At 44.0% G+C, this 27242-nt stretch overlaps 1 protein-coding gene across 2 annotated transcripts in view; it reads right to left on the minus strand.

The window, feature by feature from the left end:
- Positions 1 to 299: 299 nt before the first annotated feature.
- The window catches only part of AP3S1 (adaptor related protein complex 3 subunit sigma 1), a 115395-nt gene continuing 88452 nt past the window's right edge, over positions 300 to 27242 (minus strand). The window contains exons 6-7 of one of the 2 annotated variants that reach the window (XM_068271673.1): positions 10586 to 10627; positions 1246 to 1289 (exon numbers count right to left, since the gene is read on the minus strand). In XM_068271673.1, coding sequence (XP_068127774.1) covers positions 10592 to 10627 — 36 coding nt within the window. In that variant the 3' untranslated portion in view covers positions 1246 to 1289; positions 10586 to 10591. Of the gene's footprint in view, positions 1290 to 10585; positions 10628 to 27242 lie in introns of both variants that reach the window. The other variant, XM_068271672.1, reaches the window with a different exon arrangement.

Here is a 27242-nt window from a genome sequence, read left to right on the forward strand (position 1 = left end):
ATAGCCATCGTTTTGCAGACCTAATCCTTGTCTGGTCCAGTTAGCTTGGTTATTTTCAACTTCAACACAAGATTTTTATTTAAAATGCTGCAAATTGAGATTCTAGAATAGATTGTGTTGTTTTTACCTGCTGCTGTTCTCCTGTTTTTTTGTTTGTTTTTTTTTAAGGTAAAAAGTGTTCTAACGATAGAGTAAAACACCATTCAAACACACCAGCATACTGAGAAAACATCTTCAGGTTTACAGTTTCTCTTGCTTCCCTTTTAAGGCAGATCTGGCTTGAAAAATTAAAACAAATGCACCATTCATAAAATATTTATTTTACAGAACATCTAACGCATGAATCCATGACATTAAACCTTAGCAATTTTATTACAGTGTTAAAATATTTTTGTAAGCCAAGATTTAAAAAAAAAAAAAAATCATCTCACTGATAATATTACCATTGGACACCATTTTTTTCCCATACATAATAAATCAGACCCAATTCATTTACTTTGAAATGCATACAAAAAAAATTAAAGTTGTGAGAAATGCATGCATTCTATAAAATATGATCATAAATAATCTAAATTAATTAATAGAGAAGTATAGGAATGATATGTGGAATGCATGACAAAATTAACATTACCCATCAGCAAACGTATAGACAGCCATTTTGTATGGCTAAACCAATAGCCAGAACCTGTAACATTAGTGAAGCGTGAGGCAGTGAGAGGTAACGTTTGTAAACATATTTTGAAGCAGTGGAAAGGCAAAAAAAAAAAAGTTAATTTGCATAAATACTCCCATTTGTGCATTATCTTTTTTTTAGCTTGTTCAGCATACAAAATGGCTGCTACTATTGAGCAGTGAATAGTAGGAATATACAAAAAGGTAACAACACTGAAAAGTCAATAACTTTTTTTTTTTCTTTTAAATACTTTCTCTGACACTTCAGCAGCCGAGACACAGAACATGCCTTACACAAGGAGCTTAGATGCCATTTTAGAACCACGTTTCAGCTAGTGGCTTCATTTAGCATTGTTTAGCAAAGGGCAATGCTTACATCCAACATTGCAGATTAGCACAGACAATCCAAGCGGTTCCTTCACTTAATAGAAAACTCACTGAAATTTGGTAAACTTATCGAAGCATCAATTGTGTGGGGCAGTGTAATACTATTTAAAAGAGGGCAAATTTGGCACTTTTATACTGATGTCACCAATGTTAATGTTCCTTGGAATTTCGGGAAGGTTCATGTTCTTTACAGCAGACACCGCCCGAGCCGGAGCCCCTGCTAATCCAGCCTGTGTACAGAATACAAAGAAAAAGGAGAATTACATTAATAAGGTTTGCTGTGGACTGAGTGAGGCTGGCCACACAAATCACGTCATCCAAAAGGTCACAGAAACTGCTGGGGGTCTCCTGGTTTGCATGGAATGGATTAATATGAATTAAGGATTAGAAAAGCACAAAGACAGAAAGACGCATGAAATGTCAATTTGAACATTAACATGATTATGAGGAGGCTCATGAGGTGCTCTGATGTTGATTACATTCTTTACCTGCCTGGAAGGTTATGCTAAATTTCAACTCCAACTTTTTCTTGAACTCCCAAACCAAATTGCTCTTTTGAAGTGATAACTGAGTAAGTACTACTTGGTTCTTGTGGAGCAGCTGGAGGCAACCAGTCAGATAGGCCTGCAATTAGCTATAATCACAAACCCTTTTGTCTGATCAAGAAGTGCTTCATATTATTAAAATGCACTGACTTTTTCTACAGCTTGACTTTAAAAAAGTATTAAAATAAAAAAAAAATCAAATCAAAAGACAAATCTATATTAGAACAAAGGTCTTTTCCGTCATGTACTTGGTAGTTACTGTAACGTTGTTTGGCCTAATAAAAAGCTATATTAAACAAGGTTGTACAATTTGTTACGGATTACGGAAGTTAAAACTTGGAAGAAATCTTCTCTGAATGTGTTACCACATACATCATTCCAGGTTACCTGTAACAAGTCTGCAACGTTTGGGCCTACAACACAAATTAAACACGGTAATCAAATTAAACCCAAGAGTGTCTTCAGTTACTTGGTTGCTAAGCACAATACATTTTCAGATTACAAAAACACAGTAGTAGGCATGGTCAATGAGGTGCTCATACTTTAATGGAAATTTTGGTTAGCTTGCATGTGGATCAATCAAATGTAGCAGTACATTTCAAAAGCTGCATAAAACCATCACCTTTGCATAATATTTGCATCAACTCAGAATTATTAGTATCTCGTTGACCATGTCCACTGTTTAGCCTTCTAGGATAGCCTAAAGGTGCGTACAGACGTCAGATAAAAGTCTTTGGAAAATGAAAGATCACAGACCAATTTTACCCCCTTTCATGTAGTATGAGAGCCATACTCTACACAGTCTATTCTATGGAGCTGAACTCCACATCAGATAGAAATCTTTGCAAGATGCTGCACACAAAGATGCTGTACACATGCAACAGATCAGTATCTGCAAAAGATCTGTTCCTGCAAAAGATCCATTCCTGCAAAACGCATTCATAGTCTATGTATCTATGATATCTGCAGATCTCATACACACCTTATTTAATGGACAATTATCTGTAGATCAGATCCACCAGGTTGGATCTTCAGATCGGCAGATAATTGTCTGATCTTAAACAAGGTGTGTATGGGATCTGCAGATTTCATAGACTATGAATGCATTTTGCAGGAACGGATCTTTTGCAGGAGCGGATCTTTTGCAGATACTGATCTTTTGTGTCTGTACAGCATCTGTGTGTGCAGCATCCTGCAAAGATTTTTATCTGATGGGGAGTTCAGCTCCATAGAAAAGACTGTGTAGAGTATGGCTCTCATACTACATGAAAGGGGGTAAAATTGGCCTGTGATCTTTCATTTTCCAAAGACTTTTATCTGACGTGTGTACCCACCTTAAGGTGATGTAAAGTGCACTTAAAAGTCTGCTTTTATATAAAAAAAAAAACATGAAAATGCTCTGTATGTTTCAACAGCAGCATCATCATTGGTCTTCGATTTTCACAAATTTATGTGTGGAAGCTTTTGTCCAACAGCTCCACCTATTTATAAAAGGAGCAAAAAGTGTTTCTTATACAGTAAGTGGGGTGATCTGTGAGCCTTTTTATTCAATGCTCCCTTTTACAGAATAGACATCATTTGTCACTGTATTTTCACAGTTTTTTGATCAGCCAAATAGAGGCTTCCTGTGTCCTTGAGACCAGTGCTTCCCAGGACCATCTTGAGCTTTGTGACCATGCTCCTCTTATTGCACGAGCGTGGCCGTGCTGTACCTGCGTGCGTAAGGCTGTGCATGCGCAGTAGCATGAAGCTGCTCATGCACAAGCAGCTCTCGCTTACTGGTTTCCCTCTTCGTAGTTAAAGTATTTTTTTTGTTTTTAGAACAGTTGCAAAACATAAAAAATAAATCAACTGACACCACCTGAGGTTTACAGAAAATGGAAAAAGTCTTAATTTGGCAGGTGTGCACAGCAAGAGGGCCCCCACAAAAAAACTGTACATAAAGGAGGTGTGCTTTTCCCAAGTTGCCCTAGCAGTAAATGGCCCCTCCCCACATAATCCTTAGAGAAGGGAATGAGATGCTTGCTGCATGTGGAAGCTCTAGTTGCTCTCTAGAAACCAGAACACAGAACCAGTATTTCTCCCGTACTAACTGCAAGGGAGTTCTGATTTGGAACTATTGGAATCAAGAATTTTGGGAAAGTTTTGCCAAATTTTATAAGGACTGAATTGTGCATTATGCAAGCGCTACCAGTCATGCAAGAATCACTCTAGCGTTGCTTCTCCCAACAGCCATACCTATGAACAAGTGAGCTTAGCTAGGCATTTTTGTTCATAAAGGGCTGTTAGATTGTACATGCACTTAAAGGGAACCTGAAGCGAGGCTGCCATACTTCGGTCCGTCGGTAATGTAATAGGAAAATCGCAAGCATTTTAGTCTTGCGGTTTTATATGCGTTTTCGTTCGCTTTTCGTTTAAAAAACCCATGTCAATGCATACCAGCATTGACATGGTTAAAATCGCATAGCACAAACCGCAAGCGATTCTGCGGGAAAATCCGCATACAAACGCGAACGAATCAGCAAATGCACGCGGATTCATTCACATGTTTTCCGTGTCGGAATCATGCCACAGTAGTGGAAACGGGCCCTTAGAGACAGAGGATCAGCAGGGCTGCCAGGCAACTGGTATTGCTTAAAAGGAGATACATATGGCAACCTCCACATAACTCTCACTACAGTTGTCCTTGAAGGGCCCGTTCACACTGCACGCGTTTCCAGCCGCGTTTTGGAAACGTGTGCAGGTGGCCGATACGCACGACATCAGACATTGCATAGAGTGCAATGTCTGATGTTCACACTGCATGCGTTCCAGACCTGTGCGGTCCGGGAATGCATGCTGCACGCAGATTTTGCTAAAACGCGTGGCTGTCCCATTCACTTTTCAGTGATGGGATCAGCCACGCAACGCACACAAACGCGGATGGTCATGCGTTCGTACGCGTTGTGGTCCGCACGTGTTCCGCACGCATGGCCATCCGCATTTGTGATCTGAACGGGCCGTATGGGGTAAAATAAGTGATTACTATTTGCACCCTATAGTTTCCAGAAACCACTTTTAGGCCTCTTTCCCACTAAGACGTTGCGTTAGATGCGACGTTAGGGTCGCATAACGTGCCCCTAACGCAACGCATGGTGGTGTTGAAGTTGGACGTCAGATTGAGCCGCGTTATGCGGCTCTTGATGCGTCCGTGATGCGTACTTTTTGACGCATGCAGACCACGTGGTCCCACCAGCCAATCGCCGCACAAAGCGGCCGCTCCAGGAAGTAAACACAGCACGTCACACAGTGCAGTGAATATTAATTAGCCATGTGGCTGGCCGCAATAGCGGACTCTCCCCTCCTCCTCCAACATTATTGAGCATGTGCAAACAGTTTAACGCGGCTTAGCCATGTATAATGTACTGCATGCAGTACTTTCACTTAACGACCAGTGTTACAATGTAACGCAACGAGAGCACTGTGAACAGCCCATTGATTTTTCATTACTGTGCGTTGGGCTGCATCACAGGCTGCTCTAACGTGCGCCTGTAACGTCCCACTGTGAAAGCAGCCTTAATGTCTTTAGTTGCCCTGGAAATAGATTGTCTTTCTTTATTTAGCTCCCTAAAAAATACTAGTACACCAAATGTATAAAAGCACCTGGCTCTGTGCCAGGGAGTAGGGAGAATCACTAGCTGGGGATCCCTGGATCACATTGTTTTTCCAAAGGGGACTTCACTGGAAACATGCACAATAAGGGAAAGAGGCGCCCTGATTTGAATAAAAGCTTTTCAAACCAGTTTAAAAACGAAAAAGAAAAATGAGGTATCTTACCTCAATGACGAAATCTCTGTAAACTTACAAAAGATTTTTATTTGAGCACAGGCAACGCGTTTCGCGGGTCTGAGCCCGCTTCCTCAGGCCAATACAGTGCCAAATGACAGAAATCATGTAGCATAGGGAGCCTCTCTCCCTATGCTACAGGATTTCTGTCATTTGGCACTGTATTGGCCTGAGGAAGCGGGCTCAGACCCGCGAAACGCGTTGCCTGTGCTCAAATAAAAATCTTTTGTAAGTTTACAGAGATTTCGTCATTGAGGTAAGATACCTCATTTTTCTTTTTCGTTTTTAAACTGGTTTTAAAAGCTTTTATTCAAATCAGGGCGCCTCTTTCCCTTATTGTGCATAGTTATACCCCCGTACATGTTTGTCCGAGGGGTGGTGACAGAACACCCGTTGTTTTACCACGGTTAATGTTTTGTGCATCCTTTTTCATCTAAGAGAGCGACCGCAACCAGGTCCGTCCAGGACCACCCCGAGTGGAGTCGGGTTTATGGTCTCCACCTGCTTCCTGTGGTCGGTTGCCCCTTGCAACCCTCCTTTGTGAGTAGCCCTTTCAATCAATTGATTTCTCCACATACCTACTATTGACATACTGCACTATCGGGCTCCCTTTTTTGTCTCCTGTATCTTTTTTTTCCCATAGGGTGCCAAGACACCCCAACCACGATTGCACTTCACTGGAAAGGCTGCATCAAATATAAATAATGTGAGTAATGGCATAAAATTCAACTCCTTTTTACTAAGAATGAAACATCTGCGCGTGAACTAGAGCTTTCAATCCCTACTGCAGGTTCACAAAATAATAAAACCCTTTTGCATGAAGGGCTGTTACATTAACTGGATGGATTACAATGGATAGAGAGAATGAAAATGTCAGATGCTGCTTGTCTGACAGTACAGCAAGTCCATGAGAAATCTAGTCTCTTCCCCATTCAACCATCACCTACATGAGGAAGGCTGGGAGGGTGCACCAGCTAATCTTGTCCTCTGAGCTGACTCTGCCCACCTTCTTGTCATGTGAGGACTTTGTGCCGGGAAAGCAACTTTCTTGACAGCAATAATCTTAGTGCACAGATCTTTGGGTGATGTAAATGATTTTTCCAATGGTAATTTCACTGACATGATTACAACAAACATGAAATGATTTGCATAATGGCGGTATTTATCTTTACTAACGATTGGAGTTAACTACTCATGGGCCTTGATGATTGAAATCTACGCCCTGTTTTGATGGCTGACTGCTAGGATGTAGATTTCAATCAGCCACCTCTGCACGCATCCACAGTTTTCGTCGCTCCCGCCGATCTCACCGCTGAATCCCTGCAGTCTCTCTCACCACAGCTCACTTGCTCTGCCTGTCTCTATGACGGCAGAGCCTGTGAGCGGGTCAGGAGCCGCTTTCATTGGCTCTTGGCCCGGTCTTTCAATGTAAGCAACTCCCATTGGCTTACATTGAAAGACAGGGTCTGAAGCCAATGAAAGTCATAGAGACGGCAGAGTGGGTGGCCCAGGTTTCTGACGTGCAGGGGTGACGGCGATTGCAGCAGGTATGTGCGGCGATTCGTAGTTATCTGTCGGTGTTCCGCCGTTTCTGGTACCAGTGGTCTTTGGTCCTTAAGGGGGCAGAGACCGCTGGTACTTGAGTGGTTAAAAACATGCAGTTCACAACTTGTAACATTTTTGATAATACTTTTTTTGTGCTACAACTAGGTAATGCTCAATCCAACAAGTGTGTAATGGAGTTCTACTCTCTCAGGAAATATATATACTACATGCAGCATGAGGTAAAGGGCCAGTACTTTTGCCGTGCATGGCATTTACCACCGGGATCCACCGCATCCCATATTGAGGTGAATGGCAGAGCTCATCTCAATGTATTTACCATCAATTGCATGAACGCCATGGCCAATCGCATTTTCCAAGATGCTATGTGCAGCATTTAGTGTCGCCCGAGTTTGCGGTTCTATGTTCTCCTAGGGACTCAAAACGCACCAAGCTTATGAAACGCTGGGAACCGATTCCAAATGCTTTTCTACTAAACGCTTCTTGGTAGCAGAAAAGCTTTAACATTGGCTTAATGATCCACCGGCAGCTGTCCATCCAAACCGGCCCTTACAGTTGTGGATTGAGTAGATACAGAACAGAGAATAACTTCCAGCATTCACTATCAGCTATGCACACTTAAATTGCAAAGCATTTTTATTGTAGTAAAATATCAGAGGTGAAAATGACAGCAGTCAGATAAATGGTGAGGTAATCTATACTATACTAGGCTAGACTAGACTAACAGCACAATGATCTACAAAACACACACAACCTTCTTGTGCTAGTGACTTCATAAGGCTTGCTACAAATGGGTGGCAGGTGAATGGGTGGGGGAGAGTTTCACAAGGTTAACAGCATGGCAAAACTACTGGAGATGATTCAAATGAAAAGAATCAGAGAAAGAAAACAAAATGAAGTCTGCAAGTAGGCCAAAATGAGGCCAAACTGATAGAGATTTTGGTACAGACATTTGTCTATTTTGAAGCCATGGAATCACATGGGTAGCAATGTAAGGAGATGATAATATAGTAGGTCAGATTTATTTGCCAGATCCACAAAAAATTTAATTTAAATAAAAACAAAGAAAATGAAAAAAAATAAAATAAGATACAAGGTGAATAGACAGAAAATAAATTACAATACTCATTCCTGATTGTATTAGAACTATAACACAAATTAAAAAAACTCATATGGTTTTGAATAGACCATAACTAGCTCTGCTGGACTAATTTGGCTGCATGCATTATGGTCCTTGTCAGGTAAACCATGAGCACACTAGCTCTTCTAACCTTTGGTTAGGAAAGGCAGTGGCGTAGGTATAGGGACTCCAGAGGTTGCAACTCCAAAAAGCCAGCGTAGAGGCCTGTTTCAGTCACCCCATCTGCATTTTACTGGGGTGCTATAATGATTACCATTAAGTGTTCTTTCTGTATTGAGAATGGGTTATAAACTACCCCCACCTTTTGCTCATGATATTCTTGCAAAACAGTTTCCGGGAAAGGAGAGCAGGGGGGTTAAACAAAAAATCCTGCTTGAGGCCCCATTGTAAAATTTACACTTGGACCAGTGTGTCTTTAGCTATGCCCTGAAGAAAAGTTGAAGTAATTATGGCTGTGCCAAAGCTACAAATCAAATTTAGGAAAGAAGTTCTAAGTTTATCCTACAGAGTGTTTGAGAATGATATCCAGCTCAGCACTAAGCCTAGAGAACACTCCTAACCTTCTCACTGAACAAGAGGTCTTTTGCAATCAGTTATACATTTCAGCTGACCTCTTTACAAGGAGATACATATTTGTTAACAAGACTCACCAACCATCTAAAAAGAAGGTGCATTCATTTACAAATGTTCCATAAATTAGATGGGCATCAGCCATTCTTTGTGGTTTTACATGTTTACAGAACTGAAATGTGCCCATATTTTCAGAAGCCACAATGTACATTTTCTTGGCTTCAAAAAGCCACAGCAAACAAACCTCAGATATTCCAGCAGTCACGTTCTAGTTACCAAGAATGCTCTGTACATGTGAACAGGAGCGTGGAAATGATTTATGTTATATTATCCTTTGGCCGCCACATTGCAGGCAACTTCTGCCAATTTTAATCAATGCTAAAGCAAAAAAAAACAAAAAACTGCAGACTGGCAGAGCTAGGGAATGCCACACAGGATGTGGGCAACGGTGTATATGTTCTTAATAGGAATCAAAAGCTGGAACATGAAATCCAATGATTTAAAAAAAGATGACATTTCATCCACCATCACATAAATGTTCAGCAGTCTGGATACGGACTGATCAGTATAAATAGCATATGAAAGTACATCGTCTAATTTAGTTATCTGAAGGACCCTTGCTCAACTGTATAAATCAAGTGGGCATAACTGAGGTGCCTTGTTTAGCCAGTATGAAAAAAAGAGTAGCTGCATACAACTATAGATGGAAATGTATGAGTTTCCAATAAAGAAAATCAGCTGATAGCCAATCACTTTCTGTTGTTTCTGAACCTGGAACAGTAATGTGCAGTAATAAAATGCCAGGCATACACCTTATCTTGAATGGCTTCAGGCCTACACTTCTTAGATGCCTCTCAGTGTTCCATTAATTACCCCAAAGTTTTACAAGACCAAACATAAAACTAACTTAAGGGGATGGAAATATGCAAATATGAGTTCAGAGTGTGTGTTTGTGGATGAGTATCCAAGGGTAGCATGCAGATGCCTCTATGACTGCTGAGAGTATAATGGCTGAAAAATCAAGACTTTGGATTAAGAACCACCACTAAAGGGTCCAAAAGATGGAAAGATATCCTGTAAAAAAACAATTCAATGAGAAGTCAGAAATAAAGCTCTTTAATGAGGATTAAAAAATTTAAATTGATGCAGTGTTTTTTTGTTTTTGTCTTCACCTAACCGATTTGGATCAGCCATTGGTGTCAAACCAAAAAGTTTGGTTTATTGTACTTTACTAGGAAACCTTTCAGCATACAGCAAGTATTACATTGTTCATTCCTCAGTAAACTGATATCTATAGTTTCACTTCAGGCGTGCAACTAATTTTTTTTCACATATTTTGGATGACTCTCAAATAATAGGTTTTCTGATAACTATATAGCAATAACAAAAAAACAAACAAACAAAAAAAAAAACTTTAGTTATGGCAGTGAACAAAAAAAAAAAAAAAAAAAAAGTTGTGAAATGCTGCTAAAGCTAGTGAACTACTGGTTAATAGAAAACTGAAAACAAAATCAGCATTAATAACAGCTGTGTGGCTGGCACTTATATTTGGGGGAAAGTCTTGGAATTGAGTTATTAAGGTTTCTCTGTCTGGAGATCAGGGTTTAAACATACTCAAGCCTGCACACCCAGCCTAAGAGTATAGGAAGAAATTTTCTCCATGGAAAAATGAAACATTACGATATGACCATCTAGTCCTCCAAAAACGTTTGCTACCAAACAGAACATTTGTTATAAACACAAGGACAGGTTTGCAAGATCACTCATGTTCTCCAATGATCTCCAGCCAATAAGGGCCTTAGGTAATTTGGTCAAATATTACTGACATCATTTTGCTTTTGACTTTCTCATTGGTACAAAGACATGATGTTGGCAGAGGTACCTTGTTCTACCTGTCCTGCCTGGAAGACTGAAAGATAAAACTCTGCAAGAGAAAGAATGCAAGAAGCTAAAAGAAGGTTGATTTGAACATTTACAGATAGTGCTTCCTCTACGATGGCTACAGAGAAACTATCAAATGATTTACAGACAAGACAAAGACAAGCTTCACACAAGCTTCACAAGGGTCTGCTCAGAAGAAAAAGTAGGCCTTCTGTACAGCCATTGCCCACTGATTTGAAACGATTGAGGCCCCTTTCACACTGGGACGTTTTCATTGTGTTGCGTTACCCATTTTTACAACAGGGTAACGCTAAAGCAATGAAAACCTTTTGGGCCTTTCATACCTCCCACGATGCACTGGAAGTAGAGATGTCGCGAACCTCCGATTTTCGGTTTGTGAACCTCCGCGAAAGGTTCAGTTCGCGAAAAAGTTCGCGAACCGCAATAGACTTCAATGGGGAGGCGAACTTTGAAAAATAGAAAAAATTCTAACGCCTAGAAAAATGATAGAAAACATGTTTCAAAGGCTCTAATACCTGGAGGCAGACATGATTGAGTGAAATACACATCAAATGACCCAGGCTAACATCTAGGTTTCACACAGACCCCTATTTTAGGGCACCCTCCTCCCTCCACCCTTCTACCTATTCCCTCCTCCCTCCTACCGGAGGGAGGAGGGTCTCATCTGCCAGAGAATTATATTATTTCAAAAGCCAGTTTACATACCATAGCTGAGAATTGAACCCAGGTCTCACTGTGTGGTGGGCAAGTACCTTAACCGCTGTACCACAACAGTACTAACTTTAGCTGGTCTAGCATTTACCATTTATGCTCCATCCAACAGAAAAATTAGACAAGATAGCAGCGTTAGGAAGACTTGCCTAAGGTCTCCTACTGAATAGGTGCTGGCTTACTGGACAGAGACGAGATTCAAACCCTGGTCTCCTGTGTCAGAGGCAGAGCCCTTAACCATTACACCTTCCAGCCACTGCTTACAGATATGTAGCCAGACATGGCCTTGTCTTTTGTGTTCAACAGTTGTCCAAAGAGAACCCCAGATAGCCAGGTAGATTAATCTCTCTCTCTCTCTCTCTCTCTAGTAGGGATGGTCACCGCTTTCCGCGGAATTGTATTTTTGAGCATAAATGGATTGAGCATAAATGGTACATGCTAGGCTGGCTTCAGCATGTAGTGTTGGTGAGAGGGAGATGAATCTACCTGGCTATCTGGAGTTCTCTTTGGACAACTGTTGAACACAAAAGACAAGGCCATGTCTGGCTACATATCCGTAGGCAGTGGCTGCATGGTGTAATGGTTAAGGGCTCTGCCTCTGACACAGGAGGCCAGAGTTCAAATCTCGTCTCTGTCTGTTCAGTAAGCCAGCACCTATTTAGTAGGAGACCTTAGGCAAGTCTTCCTAACACTGCTATCTTGTCTAATTTTTCTCTTGGATTGGGCATAAATGGTAAATGCTAGGCCAGCTTCAGTTAGTACTGTTGTGGTACAGCGGTTAAGGTACTTGCCCACCACACAGTGAGACCTGGGTTCAATTCTCAGCTATGGTATGTAAACTGGCTTTTGAAATAATATAATTCTCTGGCAGATGAGACCCTCCTCCCTCCGGTAGGAAGGAATAGGTAGAAGGGTGGAGGAGCCCACAAGAGCCCAACTAAAATCTACCTAGCAGAGTGTGTAGAAGCTGTCCCTTAACTAATTAGTATAGGCAGATGAGTGAGTCAAATGGCTCAAGGACCTTGCCTTGTATAAGGGGGGGTGGGGCTCCACCAGTGAGTGCAGTCTGATTGGCAATAATGAGTCTGCTGACTGTGATGGAGAGGGTCAAAGTTTTGCTCCATAGAGCATTATGGGGCGAATCGAACTTCCGAGAAAGTTCGTGCACGGTAGGCGAATGCGAACCACCGAAGTTCGCCTGGAACCGTTCGCAGGCGAACCATTCGGGACATCTCTACCTGGAAGTACTGGATTTGATGACAGAAGAGCTATCAGTGACCGGAAATTACGCAAGTCTATGGTGCCACAGATATTTTAAACTATTTTGTGCTGTGCATGCGCGGAAGCATATTTTGTTAATACACTTTTGTGCACTTTGTATTTCCGCCGCAGGAAATGAGCACTAGAGAGCCTCACTTATGGCTTGGCTTGCAGCCAGAATATAGATTACCGCATGTTGCCACGGAAATCTCAAAAGGCTATTTTTAACGTTACGTTGTGATTGTTCGACTGCACCTCACCTATAACGCTGGTTTCTAGTGTGAAACTGGCCTCGACCTGAGGAGTGCAGATTACAGTGCTGCCCATAAATGATTCATACCCCTGGCAAAATTTGACTTAAAGTTACTGTTATTCAACCAGCAGGTAATGTTTTAATAAGAAATTACATAGGTGTCTCCAAAAGATGATAAGACCATGTACAAGAGGCATTGTGGGAAAAAACATTTCTCAGCTTTTATTTACATTTGAGCAAAAAGTGTCCGTTCCAAAATGATTCATACCCTTCACAAACTGTCACAGTCTCTGGGAAAATCCAAAGTTCTATACCATTCCCAATAGTACAAGATGTTCTAAAGCATCCAAATTATCCTGATTAATTGGGAAAAAGCAAAAAAACAAACAAACAAAATAGTCTCTATCCGTCAGGAAATATCCAATCTTCACCTCCCACCTGCTCACAACCAACTCCTCCTCCACCCTATCCTCCCCTCACCTCCTTCACTCCTACTACCACTGAGGAAGTCAACCACCTACTGCAGACTTCCCATGCCACTACCTCCCCCCTTGACCCTATCCCTTCTGATCTACTTCAGCCTCACTTCACGGATCTGGCCCCAGTCCTAACTACCCCGTTTAACCTCTCCCTATCCACAGGCACCTTCCCCTCAGACTTCAAGCAGGCCACAGCACTGACCCTGCTCAAGAAACCCTCCCTCGACCCCTCGCTACCCTCCAACTACCGCCCGATCTCCCTCCTCCCCTTCGCCTCAAAACTCCTTGAGCGTCTGGTTCACAAACGCCTGACACAGTACCTCAATGCCAACTCACTACTAGACCCACTGCAATCTGGATTTCGGCCTGCCCACACAACCGAAACGGCTCTCACCAAAGTGGTCAATGACATTGCCTTAGCTAAAGCTGAAGGTAAATACTTTATTCTCCTCCTCCTTGACCTTTCAGCAGCTTTTGATACAGTAGATCATCCCCTACTCCTCCAGTCCCTCCAATCCATGGGCATTCACGATCTCGCCCTGACCTGGCTTTCATCCTACCTCTCCAACCGCTCCTTCATGACCTCCTTCAATGAGTCCTCGTCCACCCCCAACCACCTCTCAGTGGGAGTCCCCCAAGGCTCGGTCCTTGGCCCCCTACTGTTCTCCCTATACACATCCTCCATTGGCAAGGTTATCTCCTCCATGGGTTTTAACTATCATCTGTCTGCAGATGACACCCAAATCTACCTCCACACCCCTGACATATCCACCACTACCATGGACAAGGTCTCCTCCTGCCTATCTGCCATCTCCTCCTGGATGTCCGCTAGGTTCCTGAAACTAAATCTAGACAAAACGGAATTTATGATCTTCCCACCCTGCTCATCCCTGGACCTCCCAGATGTGCAGGTCACTGTTAACCACACTACCATTCGCCCTACCTCTCAAGCCCGCTGTCTGGGTGTCACCCTGGACTCCGCACTCTCCTTCACTCCCCACATCCAAAACCTCACAAAGTCCTGCAACTTCCACCTTCGTAACATCTGTAAGATTCGCCCTTTCCTGACCTCTGCCACCACCAAACTCCTCATCCATGCCCTCATAATTTTCCGCCTCAACTACTGCAATGCCCTTCTGTCTGGTCTCCCTATGACCCGAATAGCTCCACTGCAGTCCATTATGAATGCGGCAGCCAGATTTATCCACTCCTCCCATCGCTCCACCAGGGCGGCTCCCCTCCGTGAATCCCTCCACTGGCTTCCTAACCAGTCCAGAATCAGATTCAAGATACTGTGTCTGACCTACAAATCTGTCCACAAAACCTGTCCAACCTACATTTCTGATCTTACTCAGATACACACCAAGCTCCTCCAATGAACTTCGCCTGACCGTCCCCTGCATCACCCAGTCCCATGCACGCCTCCAAGACTTCTCAAGAGCCGCTCCAACACTATGGAACTCCCTACCTCCACCCATTAGGGCAGCCCCCTCCTTCAACACCTTCAAGAAGGCCCTCAAAACTCACCTTTTCACTCTGGCCTACCACCCCTCACAATTTCTCTAAACCCACAGCTGAACTCTGGTCCCCTACCTCTCGTGTCCCTACCTCTCCCTCTAGATTGTAAGCCTTTGGGCAGGGTCCTCCTCCTTTTGTGTCCTACCTGATCATGCACCTCCATTACTGTGCACCCATGCTATGCATTTGAGTGAACCTAACTTGCCTAATCTCCATGCTCCATCCAGTGAGTGACTAAGCATTACCTTGTACTCATACTGTGCTGTGTGATCTGGTTTTCTTGTATTCCTGTATTGTCATATTGCTGTTTGTCACCCCTAAATATTGTCTGTAACCTAAATTAATGTCCAGAGCTGCGTAATATGTTGGCGCTTTATAAATACAATAAATAATAATAATAATAAAAAGCAGTTTTAATCAACTCAACAGGTGAAAAACAGCAGCTCTCTGAAGTTGGTTAGTGGACATTGTAGGCTAAGACAAAGGCCCTCAGTGAGGACCTGTGGCTGCACATTGTGGCTGCTCACAAGTCTGGAAAGGGCTACAAGGGCACTTCTAAAGGTTACATAGTTATTTTGGTTGAAAAAAAGACATATGTCCATCGAGTTCAACCAGTATAAAATACAACTCCAGCCCGTCCCCCACATACCCCTGTTGATCCAGAGGAAGGCGAAAAAACCCCCACAAGGCATGGTCCAATTAGCCCCAAAAGGGAAAAAATTCTTCCTGACTCCAGATGGCAATCAGATAAAATCCCTGGATCAACATCATTAGGCCTAACCTAGTAATTGTAGCCATGGATGTCTTTCAACGCAAGGAAAGCATCTAAGCCCCCTTTAAATGCAGGTATAGAGTTTGCCATAACGACTTCCTGTGGCAATGCATTCCACATCTTAATCACTCTTACTGTAAAGAACCCTTTCCTAAATAAATGGCTAAAACGTTTTTCCTCCATGAGCAGATCATGTCCTCTAGTCCTTTGAGAAGGCCTAGGGACAAAAAGCTCATCCGCCAAGCTATTATATTGCCCTCTGATTTATTTATACATGTTAATTAGATCTCCTCTAAGGCGTCTTTTCTCTAGACTAAATAAACCCAGTTTATCTAACCTTTCTTGGTAAGCGAGACCTTCCATCCCACGTATCAATTTTGTTGCTCGTCTCTGCACCTGCTCTAAAACTGCAATATCTTTTTTGTAATGTGGTGCCCAGAACTGAATTCCATATTCCAGATGTGGCCTTACTAGAGAGTTAAACAGGGGCAATATTATGCTAGCATCTCGAGTTTTTATTTCCCTTTTAATGCATCCCAAAATTTTGTTTGCTTTAGCTGCAGCGGCTTGGCATTGAGTACGATTATTTAACTTGTTGTCGATGAGTACTCCTAAGTCCTTCTACAACTTTTATGTCCCCAACTGTATCCCATTTATTTTGTATGGTGCTAGACCATTGGTACGACCAAAATGCATGACTTTACATTTGTCAACATTGAACTTCATCTGCCATGTATGTGCCCATATAGCCATCCTATCCAGATCCTGTTGCAATATGACACTATCTTCCTGAGAGTTGATGATTCTGCACAATTTTGTATCATCTGCAAAAATAGCAACATTGCTCACTGCTGCATCTACTGCATTTATTTATTAATTAATAAATAAATTGAAGAGCACTGGACCCAGTACAGACCCCTGTGGGACCCCACTGCTAACAGTCTCCCATTTTGAGTACGATCCATTGACCACAACTCTTTGTTTTCTGTCCATTAGCCAGTTCCCTATCCATGCACACAGACTCTTCCCCAGTCCTTGCATCCTCAACTTTTGCACCAGACTTCTGTGGGGAACAGTGTCGAAGGCCTTTGCAAAGTCCAAGTATATCACATCTACAGCATTCCCAATATCCATATTAGCATTCACTACCTCATAAAAGCTGAGCATGTTAGTCAAACAGGACCTGTCTTTAGTAAACCCATGTTGATGCTGAGAAATAAGATTATTTTCTACTATGAAGTCATGTATAGTATCTCTTAGTAACCCCTCAAATAGTTTGCATACAACTGATGTTAAGCTTACAGGTCTATAATTTCAAGTTCCAATGGTTACCGTGCAAAGTATTATAAAAAAAAAATACAAGATGTTCCGCACTGTGGAAAATCTCATAGGACATGGTCAGAAGCCAAAAGGGACACCTGTGCTGACCAGGAGGCTAGTGAGAGAGGTAAAAAAGAATCCAAGGATCACTACCAAGGCCATCCTGGTGAATCTTGGCTCTGCTAGTGGCAATATCTCAAGGTAGACAATCCAACGGACACTGCACATTGCTGGGTTCCACAAATGCAGACCAAGGAGGACGCCACTTCTCCAGATAAGGCACAGATAAAGCTTGCTTGGCCTTTGCAAAGGCTCATCTGGACACAGAAGAAGACTTCTGGTCTTCTGTGTTATGGTCAGATGAAACAAAAAAAATGTTTTTTCTTTCATTTGGCGTAAAGAAGGGGAAGCCTTCAACCCAAAGAACATCATCCTCACTGTCAAACAAAGTGGTGGGAAACTAATGGGGTTGTCTTTCAGCCAATGGACCAGGGAACCTAATCACAGTAAACGGCACCATGAAAAAAGAGCAGTGCATGAGGATTCTCAACGACAACATCAGGCAGTCTGCAGAGAAACTTGGCCTTGGGCACCAGTGGACAGTTCAGCATGACACTGACCAAAAAAGAGGTGAAGAAAAAAAACATTGCTCTGCTTTGAACATTTGAGCAAAAAGTGTCCAGTGCAAAATTATTCATACCCTTCTCAATAATCAATAGAAAAGCCTTTATTGGCTATTACAGCAAACACTTCCTATCATTGCTGACCAGCTTTTTGCATGTCTTCACAGGTATTTTTGCCCATTCATCTTTAGCGATGAGCCCCACATCTTTCAGGTTGGAGGATCTTCTTGCCATCACCCTGATCTTTAGCTCCATCCACAGATTCTCAATTTGATTCTAGTCAGGACTGTGGCTGGGCCACTCCAAAACGTTAATGTTGTTGTCTGCTATCCATTTTACACAATAATGCCTCTTGTACATATCGTTTTATTATCTTTTAGGAGACACCCATGTCATTTCCTGTCAAAAAATTACTTGCTGGTTAAATAAAAGTAACTTCACGTCAAAGTTTGCCAGGGGCATGAATAATTATGGACAACACTGTAAATAGGTAATTGATAAAATTGTTGTGTGGGAGCTCTCACTATGGCAGTAAAACATGGTGAGGAATGGCAAAAATGTATATTTGCTAATCAGCTACATCCCGAGAATATGGGGATTTCCTGTTGAGAACCTCTATGAATGATAATGCAGCATGTCAGTTCCGAGGGAACCAGATACAAAGTCTGAAGCCAGTAAGATGCTGTGAGCTAGGAAATGATTGTGCTGCATGATCTCATAAGAAACAAACCTGGTAAAACACAACTTTGAATCACAACAAATGACACTGCAGAATGAACATAACATGAATATAATTGCCTCATAACAAAAAAAGCCACAGATGCGGGTCCTGTGTAGCTTTATTTACAGACCAAGATGTTCATTAGGTTTTGAATTGCAGAAAAATTCTTAGCTGGCACTAAATACAGACTGGCCGATGGCAAAGGGCGTACAGGTGTTATGAATTGTCTTCCACAATGAACAAAGTCATTCAGTACAAGTACAGAACGATGACATCCAGGCACCAATCCAATGGTAATCCTTAAAGAGAAACTCCAACCTACAATTGAACTTTATCCCAATCAGTAGCTGATACCCCCTTTTACATGAGAAATATAATGATTTTCACAAACAGACCATCAGGGGGCGCTGTATGACTGATTTTGTGCTGAAACCCCTCCCACAAGAAGTTCTGAGTACCGCCGTACTCTGGGCAAACTGCCACAATGTAAAAAGGCTCACAGACAGGAATTAGCTGTTTACAGCTGTCTTTAACAGCCAAAACAGCTAGGAGCAGCTACATAACCTGCCCACAGTAAAAATGTCACCATGTAATACATGTCAGAATGTGAATCTGGGAGAGGAAAGATTTTACAATGAGCAAAAACTGACTAAATCATTTATACATAATTATGGTAAAAAATAAAGCACTTTTTTTTACTACATTATTTTCACTGGAGTTCCTCTTTAAAGAGAGTCTGAAGCGAGAATAAATCTCGCTTCAGACCTCATAAATAGCAGGGGCATGTGTGCCCCTGCTAAAACGCCGCTATAGCGCGGCTTAATGGGGTCCCTTCACCCCCAAATCCCCCTCGATACACCGGGGGAGCGCTTCCTGGTTGGGGCAGGGCTAACCGCCGCAGCCCTGCCCCACGCGCGTCTGTCAGCGCGTATCTCCGCCTCTCCCCCGCCCCTCTCAGTCTTCCTTCACTGAGAGGGGCGGGGGAGAGGCGGCGATGCGCCGCTGACAGACGCGACTGGAGGCAGGGCTGCAGCCGTTAGCCCTGCCTCCAGGAAGAGACAGCCAGCGACTTTTTCACGACACACTTTTGCGGGGGGTGGGTTGGGGGTGAAGGGACCCCCGTTTAGCCGCGGGATAGCGGCGTTTTAGCAGGGGCACACGTGCCCCTGCTATTTATGAGCTCTGAAGCGAGATTTATTCTCGCTTCAGAGTCTCTTTAAACACCTTAAACACCTTTCTATTTTGCACCCATTAGCATAAATCGACAGGCACAAAAGAACTGCATATGCCTTACAGCCTGACAGCTTCCCCTGCTTCTACAGCGGCTTCCGAGTGTTTTGTGGCCTCTAACGAAGCATGAGGGACCCGCAAAACGGCTGTCAGGCTGTGCTGCATATTCTGTTGTTGTGCGTCTGTTAATTTATCCTAAGGAAAATAAAATAAAAAGGTGCTTTAAGGATTACCATTGGATTGGTGCCTGGACGCTACACTTTAAAGGTCCGTACACACGCCGGACTGGAGGCAACGACGGGTCCGTCATCACCTCCCGCTGGGTGGGCGTTCCAGCGACAGTCCGGTGTGTGTACAGTCTGTCGGCGGACTGATATGGCTGTTTCTGAGCGATCCGCCGCTCAGAGATAACTGTAAAAACAGCACAGGCTTATTGAGCCACTGTGTAATAAGCTGCTCCACGGCAAATGAATAATTACACAGTGGCTCACAGCGGCTCAATAAGCCGTACGTCATCAGGGGAAGAGCTGCGGGATAGACGGCAGAGCGGCTCATTAGCCACACGTCATCACTGTCAGACATGGGGTGAAAGGATGGAGAGGGAGAGAGCGGCTCATTGCGCAGCAGAGTCTGCGCTCACAGCTGTCTCCTTCAAAGCGTGCTGATGCTTGAGTGCGGGGGGTCCTTGGCTGTAACAGGTCATGATGGAGGAAGGGCAGCAGGTGAGCTTGTACAGTACAGTTTTGGCAGTTGGGAAAGCATCTTTTTTTCCCGAAAACCTGTCAAGGCTCCCTCTGCTGTGACTGCTCGTTACAAAAGTCCATCAGCGTTATGTCAGGCACTGACGGCCACAGATTACAGTAATATATGGAAAATTAAATGGCCACCACAAAAAATAAAAAGACACAGCAAGGCTTCTATATACTTGTTATATTTACTGTGGGAGGGCTAAAAATTAAATGATTCACGGTAGTGGTCCTTTGATGGTGTGTTCACACATTTATAGCATTGCTGTGAGCTGAACTTCCTGTTTCCTGTGTCAGAGTGCTTTTATCAAAAATGACATTTTAGGATCTATTTTAACCTGATGACAGTGTTGGGATCTCCCTAGTGGACTTTCAAACAGGAATATATGGAAAAGGTGCTCCTGTGAGGGGAAACAGATTCACAGGCTGGATGTAGTTGGGATAGGAACCGAGGAAATATCCCCTCATCACTCTGCTTTTCTAGCCAACAGAGAGGTGTGTTCTTTGAGAAAGGACAGAGAGCTCTGACACTGGAGCCAAGAGTTGACAGATGTGTATCGAGTGCCCCTGAATTTAGTGACCCTTGTAGTGCTCAGGGGAATGAATAGAGTTATGCCTGAGGCCTATATGGCTGCGGTCAGCTTTGTGAATTCATTATTTGTAGTAGGTTTACTTTAAACTGTGTGAGTCATATGATAAGTAAAGAGAGGAACAAAATAACAGTCTTGCAAATGGCAACTCCTGCATTTTTTGCTGTGATTTGGCAACTCCATCTTAAGTTACCACGTGTAAACTATTTGCAAGGGAAAGCATATGTGAGGGCTAAGCAATAACATCTGAGAGTAGCACTTCAGTTTCCACTCTAAAATATTAGCATGCTGAACACATCTAGAATGAATAAACTGCAAACAGAGAAAACTAAAGAGAAAATATAACCTTTTTCTAGATTTGCATCAGAAAAATGCCTACATACATTAAATGTTTTTTGGACTTTCCAATATTTCTGCATAAATATCACTTAAAATACAAGCTTTATCATTCAAGTCTTTAAACTGGACGAAGAGAAACCTGTTAACCACTTGAGGACCAGCCAATTAATCCCCCTTAGGGACCAGAGCAGTTTTGTAATTTTAGGCATCGCCAGTATAGATAGCCAGGCTTAGGTTGCCCCAGTATAGGTAGGTGTCCCCAGCATAGGTAGCAGGCATTACTCACCTACCCAGGTCCAGCGACAAGCAGCTCTCCCCACCTCCCCTATCCCCGACATGCAGCATCACTCTGCCGCTAAGTACTGGCTTGATGGCAGACAGAGCGGAGAGGGAGGACGTAACTTTAACGTCCTAGGTCCCAAAGGGGTTAAACTAAGAAGTCCAAAATATTATTGCTTATCGTCAGAGGTAAGGTGGATTTCGTCAGAATAAAGCGAGATTACAGTTGAATTGAATAATAAGTTATGTACTATATGCTTTATTGTATGCATTGCATCACAATCATAACACGTAATATGATCTTTCAACACGATGGGCAAAGCAACATGCATAGTGTTGAAGTACCTTTAGTGTTTCAATCAATGGATACCAGCCCCTGAAGCCTAATCAGTGCAGGCCAGCCCCTGAAGCCTCATCACTGCACGCCAGTCCCATCACTGCACGCCAGCCCCCTGAAGCCTCATCACTGCACGCCAGTCCCATCACTGCACGCCAGCCCCCTGAAGCCTCATCACTGCACGCCAGTCCCATCACTGCACGCCAGCCCCTGAAGCCTCATCACTGCACGCCAGTCCCATCACTGCACGCCAGCCCCTGAAGCCTCATCACTTCACGCCAGTCCCATCACTGCACTCCAGCCCTTGAAGCCTCATCACGGCACGCCAGCCCCTGAAGCCTAATCAGTGCAGGCCAGCCACTGAAGCCTCATCACTGCATGCCAGTCCCATCACTGCACGCCAGCCCCTGAAGCCTAATCACTGCATGCCAGTCCCATCACTGCACGCCAGCCCCTGAAGCCTCATCACTGCACGCCAGTCCCTGAAGCCTCATCACTGCACGCCAGCCCCTGAAGCCTCATCACTGCACGCCAGCCCCTGAAGCCCCATCACTGCACGCCAGCCCCTGAAGCCTCATTACTGCACGCCAGCCCCATCACTGCACACCAGCCCCTGAAGCCTCATCACCGCACGCCAGCCCCTGAAGCCTCATCACCGCAAGCCAGCCCCTGAAGCCTCATCACTGCACGCCAGCCCCCGAAGCCTCATCACTGCACGCCAGCCCCCGAAGCCTCATCACTGCACGCCAGCCCCCGAAGCCTCATCACTGCACGCCCCTGAAGCCTCATCACTGCACGCCAGCCCCTGAAGCCTCATCACTGCACGCCAGCCCCTGAAGCCTCATCACTGCACGCCAGCCCCCGAAGCCTCATCACTGCACGCCAGCCCATGAAGCCTCATCACCGCACGCCAGCCCCTGAAGCCTCATTACTGCACGCCAGCCCCCGAAGCCTCATCACTGCACGCCAGCCCCCGAAGCCTCATCACTGCACGCCAGCCCCCGAAGCCTCATCACTGCACGCCAGCCCCTGAAGCCTCATCACTGCACGCCCCTGAAGCCTCATCACTGCACGCCCCTGAAGCCTCATCACTGCACGCCAGCCCCTGAAGCCTCATCACTGCACGCCAGCCCCCGAAGCCTCATCACTGCACGCCAGCCCCCGAAGCCTCATCACTGCACACCAGCCCCTGAAGCCTCATCACTGCACGCCAGCCCTTGAAGCCTCATCACTGCACGCCAGTCCAATCACTGCACACCAGCCCCTGAAGCCTCATCACTGCACGCCAGCCCCTAAAGCCTCATCACTGCACGCCAGTCCAATCACTGCACACCAGCCCCTGAAGCCTCATCACTGCACACCAGCCCCTGAAGCCTCATCACTGCACGCCAGTCCCATCACTGCACACCAGCCCCTGAAGCCTCATCACTGCACGCCAGCCCCTGAAGCCTCATCACTGCACGCCAGTCCATGAAGCCTCATCACTGCACGCCAGTCCATGAAGCCTCATCACTGCACGCCAGTCCATGAAGCCTCATCACTGCACGCCAGTCCATGAAGCCTCATCACTGCACGCCAGTCCATGAAGCCTCATCACTGCACGCCAGTCCATGAAGCCTCATCACTGCACGCCAGTCTATGAAGCCCCATCACTGCGCGCCAGCCCCTGAAGCCTCATCACTGCGCGCCAGCCCCTGAAGCCTCATCACTGCGCGCCAGCCCCTGAAGCCTCATCACTGCACGCCAGCCCCTGAAGCCTCATCACTGCACGCCAGCCCCTGAAGCCTCATCACTGCACGCCAGCCCCTGAAGCCTCATCACTGCACGCCAGCCCCTGAAGCCTCATCACTGCACGCCAGCCCCTGAAGCCTCATCACTGCACGCCAGCCCCTGAAGCCTCATCACTGCACGCCAGCCCCTGAAGCCTCATCACTGCACGCCAGTCCATCACTGATCGAACTTGCCAAAAATCTGTGCCCTGATATCCACTGAAATTATATGTGCAGTGTGGAAGGAATTGATCCTTCTTTGATCAAGGATCAATTGTATAGCCACGTTAGTTGGTAATCCATTATGTGTGGCTATCTTAATTTATTCAGCCATGCTGCTCCCGGTCACCCAATCACCAATTTTTTAAAAAGATATTCAAGTGCTCAAAATTATAACATTTGGTCATTCTCTAACTAAGCCACAATGGTGTATATATATATATATATATGTTAGGGCTTGTTTCCACTAGACGCTGCTCATGGTTGCAAGATGTGCGGTGGCACTTCCTGGTCTGCGAGTACGCAGATGAATCCTAGAAGCCATGCCATGCACGGCTATGGGATTTGCTGCCTCCCGCACAAAAAAAATGCTGCAATGTCACTACGGCAAGCAATTCAGACGGCGGAAGCATTATCCCCTATGGCAGAGAGTCCCCGCACAATTGGCTTGCGGGGGAAACTCTGCAGATTCAGCCCCATTTCCGCTGCAGTGGAAACTTACCCTAAATGTTTGCCTGGAGTCTTTTCAGCCCCAACCTTTCTCAAGGGGAAAAGTGATCAGCCAGGCTTATTTTACTAGTCAAATTCCAGTATTTATTTCCCCAAGATAAGGCTGTAATGGGGCACTCCTCCATAGGGAAGAACAAGTGAGCTTAGCTGAGCCAAGCATGCACATTCACACCTGTACAAAACCCACAGAGTCAGATAAGTCTTTGTTAGTGCAATCCCCATCTTAAATATGACTTACTTTAGATTGTGGTTAAGCTATTTCAGCATGCAGAAATGTATTAAAGTAGGAACTTCAAGCCAAATGTTAATGTAATTACAACTGTATGTGCTTCTGATAGAAATTTTAATAGCACTGCAAGTTTACATGCATAAAAATGAAGGCTGTTTTTGGGTCCTCAGTGCTCCTTTAAAGCGGACCCAAACCAAACATTTTTTTAATTCCAAATATTTAGTTGTTCCACTCTGACACATACAAAGATAAACACTCCTTCAAGCCTATGAGCATTTCAGTGCATGCTTTTCACCCTCCTCTTTGCATAACTATGGTTATACTGGGGGCAGCCATTAGCAATTCCTCCTTTGCTGGACACCATCTACTCCACCAGTTTGCCGGCAATATGAAAGGAAGGGAGGGGTTTCTCCAATAAATGTAAGATATTTTATATTCGTCATCATGCAGCTGAAAAAGGCTGCTATTTATTATTATAATTTAGAAAATATATTTTATTTCTGAAATCTTGTATTTTTAGTTTGGGTCCACTTTAACACGCCTTGTATCTTAAGGTTCAGCATGACATTATGGTACACGCTTCTAAAGGCAAGTGCAAAAACAGCTATAGCAAAGGTGGAGCAATTGTTCCAACCAACCAAGAAGTATCTCGGATATAACAAAATACCTAATATGGCAGTGTGCTACATTGGGAGACCAACTACATATATCAGCATAAAGCAGAAATAAGAGTCCCCTAGAAACATGGATGTCTACAGCTATTTTGTAACTAAATAAAAAAAAAGAAATCCATACTTACTTGGTAGTTTCACGTTACAATGAGACAGAAAAAAAAATATATTAAAACTGTTAGACCTCTTTTACAGTGGGACGTTGTGTTTGATGAGACATTAAGGTCACATAACGTGCCCCTAATGCAATGCATTGAAAGACTAACTTGGACGTTATAGTACATTCTTTAGCCCTGCGTTTGGTGCGCCGTTTTCGTCGCACAGTGATGTAATGAAAACTGCACATGCGTTACATAAAAAAAAACATTACTGAGCATGTGCAACACGCACAACGCAGCAGATTTATTGCTAAACGCACAGCTTGCAGCACTTTATAAATATTGCTACACGTTACACACAATGCAACGTGTGCACTGTGAATGTTGCACAAACTTAATATTGCTGTGCGTTAGTCCACGTTAAAACATTTTCTAACGTGCGACTTTAACGTCGCACTGTGAAAGAGGCCTTCAAATGAAAGGCAGCTTCTCTGCCTATTACAACACAATTTTAAGGCTTTTGTGCTTATGCAGTTATACAGAGCTTAAAATCATCTGCATCACTTTGCAGCATCATGTCACCAACTGTCTCTTGCATGTGTATGATGGATAAAGTAATATGAATGAATTATTTTGTGTAATGGTTTATTTGAAGTGTGTATTGATCTGAATGAATGTGTGGTACGTGTAGCAAGAGTGTGTGTTGTAGGCTTTGAACGTCTGCTTTCCGACAACAGCCTCAACATTAATTAGGCAGAACTTTTGTGCTGGGAGTGAGCTTGGTAAGACTGGGTAGCCTTTGGATTAAAAGAGAACCTTAAATGACTGATGACATGATGAGATAGACATGTGTATGTACAGTGCAGAGCAAACAAATATGATGTGTTCCTTTTCCTTCTCTGCCTGAAAGAGTTAATATTCAACTATGCAACTAACAGGTTATCTTCAGTTGGAACCCAGTCACACAGTGTGAAATTTTTTTAATTAACTCCCCTTTTAAAACATGACATCTTGGAGCCTTGGGGAACTTCAATAAATCAGCAACACCACAACAGATTTTCTAAACGGCATGGAATGGAAAGCATTGCAATACAAGCCTAACCCCTATCTGCCAGTTCTTCATTGTTATTGAAAGTTTTCACATATGGAACACAGAAGAGAAGGGGCGATCTGTCTTGCTTTGCAGGACCACCATTTTGGTTTGAGTCACACGAAGAACTCTGTATGGGTTTGGGTGTTCTGCACATGCCTCCCTAGTGTTCTGCACATGCCTAGGTCTTACTTTCTGACAAACTCACAAAATGTGTGGCTAACTTTAATGGTTCTTCTCAGGGCTAGGGCACCTTGAAAATCCATCAAAAGTGGTCTTGGTGTGAACAAGCCCTGAGATGAAACCAGGGACGGATCTAGACCAAGTTGCGCCTGGGGCAAGGCCAGGTTTTAGCGCCTAAAGGTCAGGTTTTGGCGCCTAAGCTGCCATTCCCCACCCAGTTTTGGCGCCTAAAGGTCAGGTTTTGGCACCTAAAGATCAGGTTTTGGCGCCTAAACTGCCATTCCCCATCCAAATTTTGCCGCCTTTTTAAGAATTCAACAAACTGCGCCTGGGGCAAGAGACCAGTCTGCCCCCCCCTAGATCCGTCCCTGGATGAAACATTAAAGTTAGCCACACATGTTGTGAGATGCTTTGAAAAGCGCTTTACTACTGTAACCCTGTGAGGGTGTTCCCACAGCAGCATTGTGAATCAGCATGAATGAATGTGCAACGCTCATTCATTCAAAAAGCACTCTGAAAAATGCTGTCCAAAATTGCTAAGCGCTAGAGATTGTGGTTTTGGTATAAGCCAGGCCTCAGACAGATACTGCAGCAGAAGTACTGATGTGATCACAGTATGGACATCACACCATAAGAACCAGGGCATGGCTGGAGGGGAATAATTCCATGCAAGCATTGCAGATTACATGA

Source organism: Hyperolius riggenbachi, chromosome 1 (genome assembly GCF_040937935.1).
Source record: "Hyperolius riggenbachi isolate aHypRig1 chromosome 1, aHypRig1.pri, whole genome shotgun sequence".
NCBI lineage: Eukaryota > Metazoa > Chordata > Amphibia > Anura > Hyperoliidae > Hyperolius > Hyperolius riggenbachi.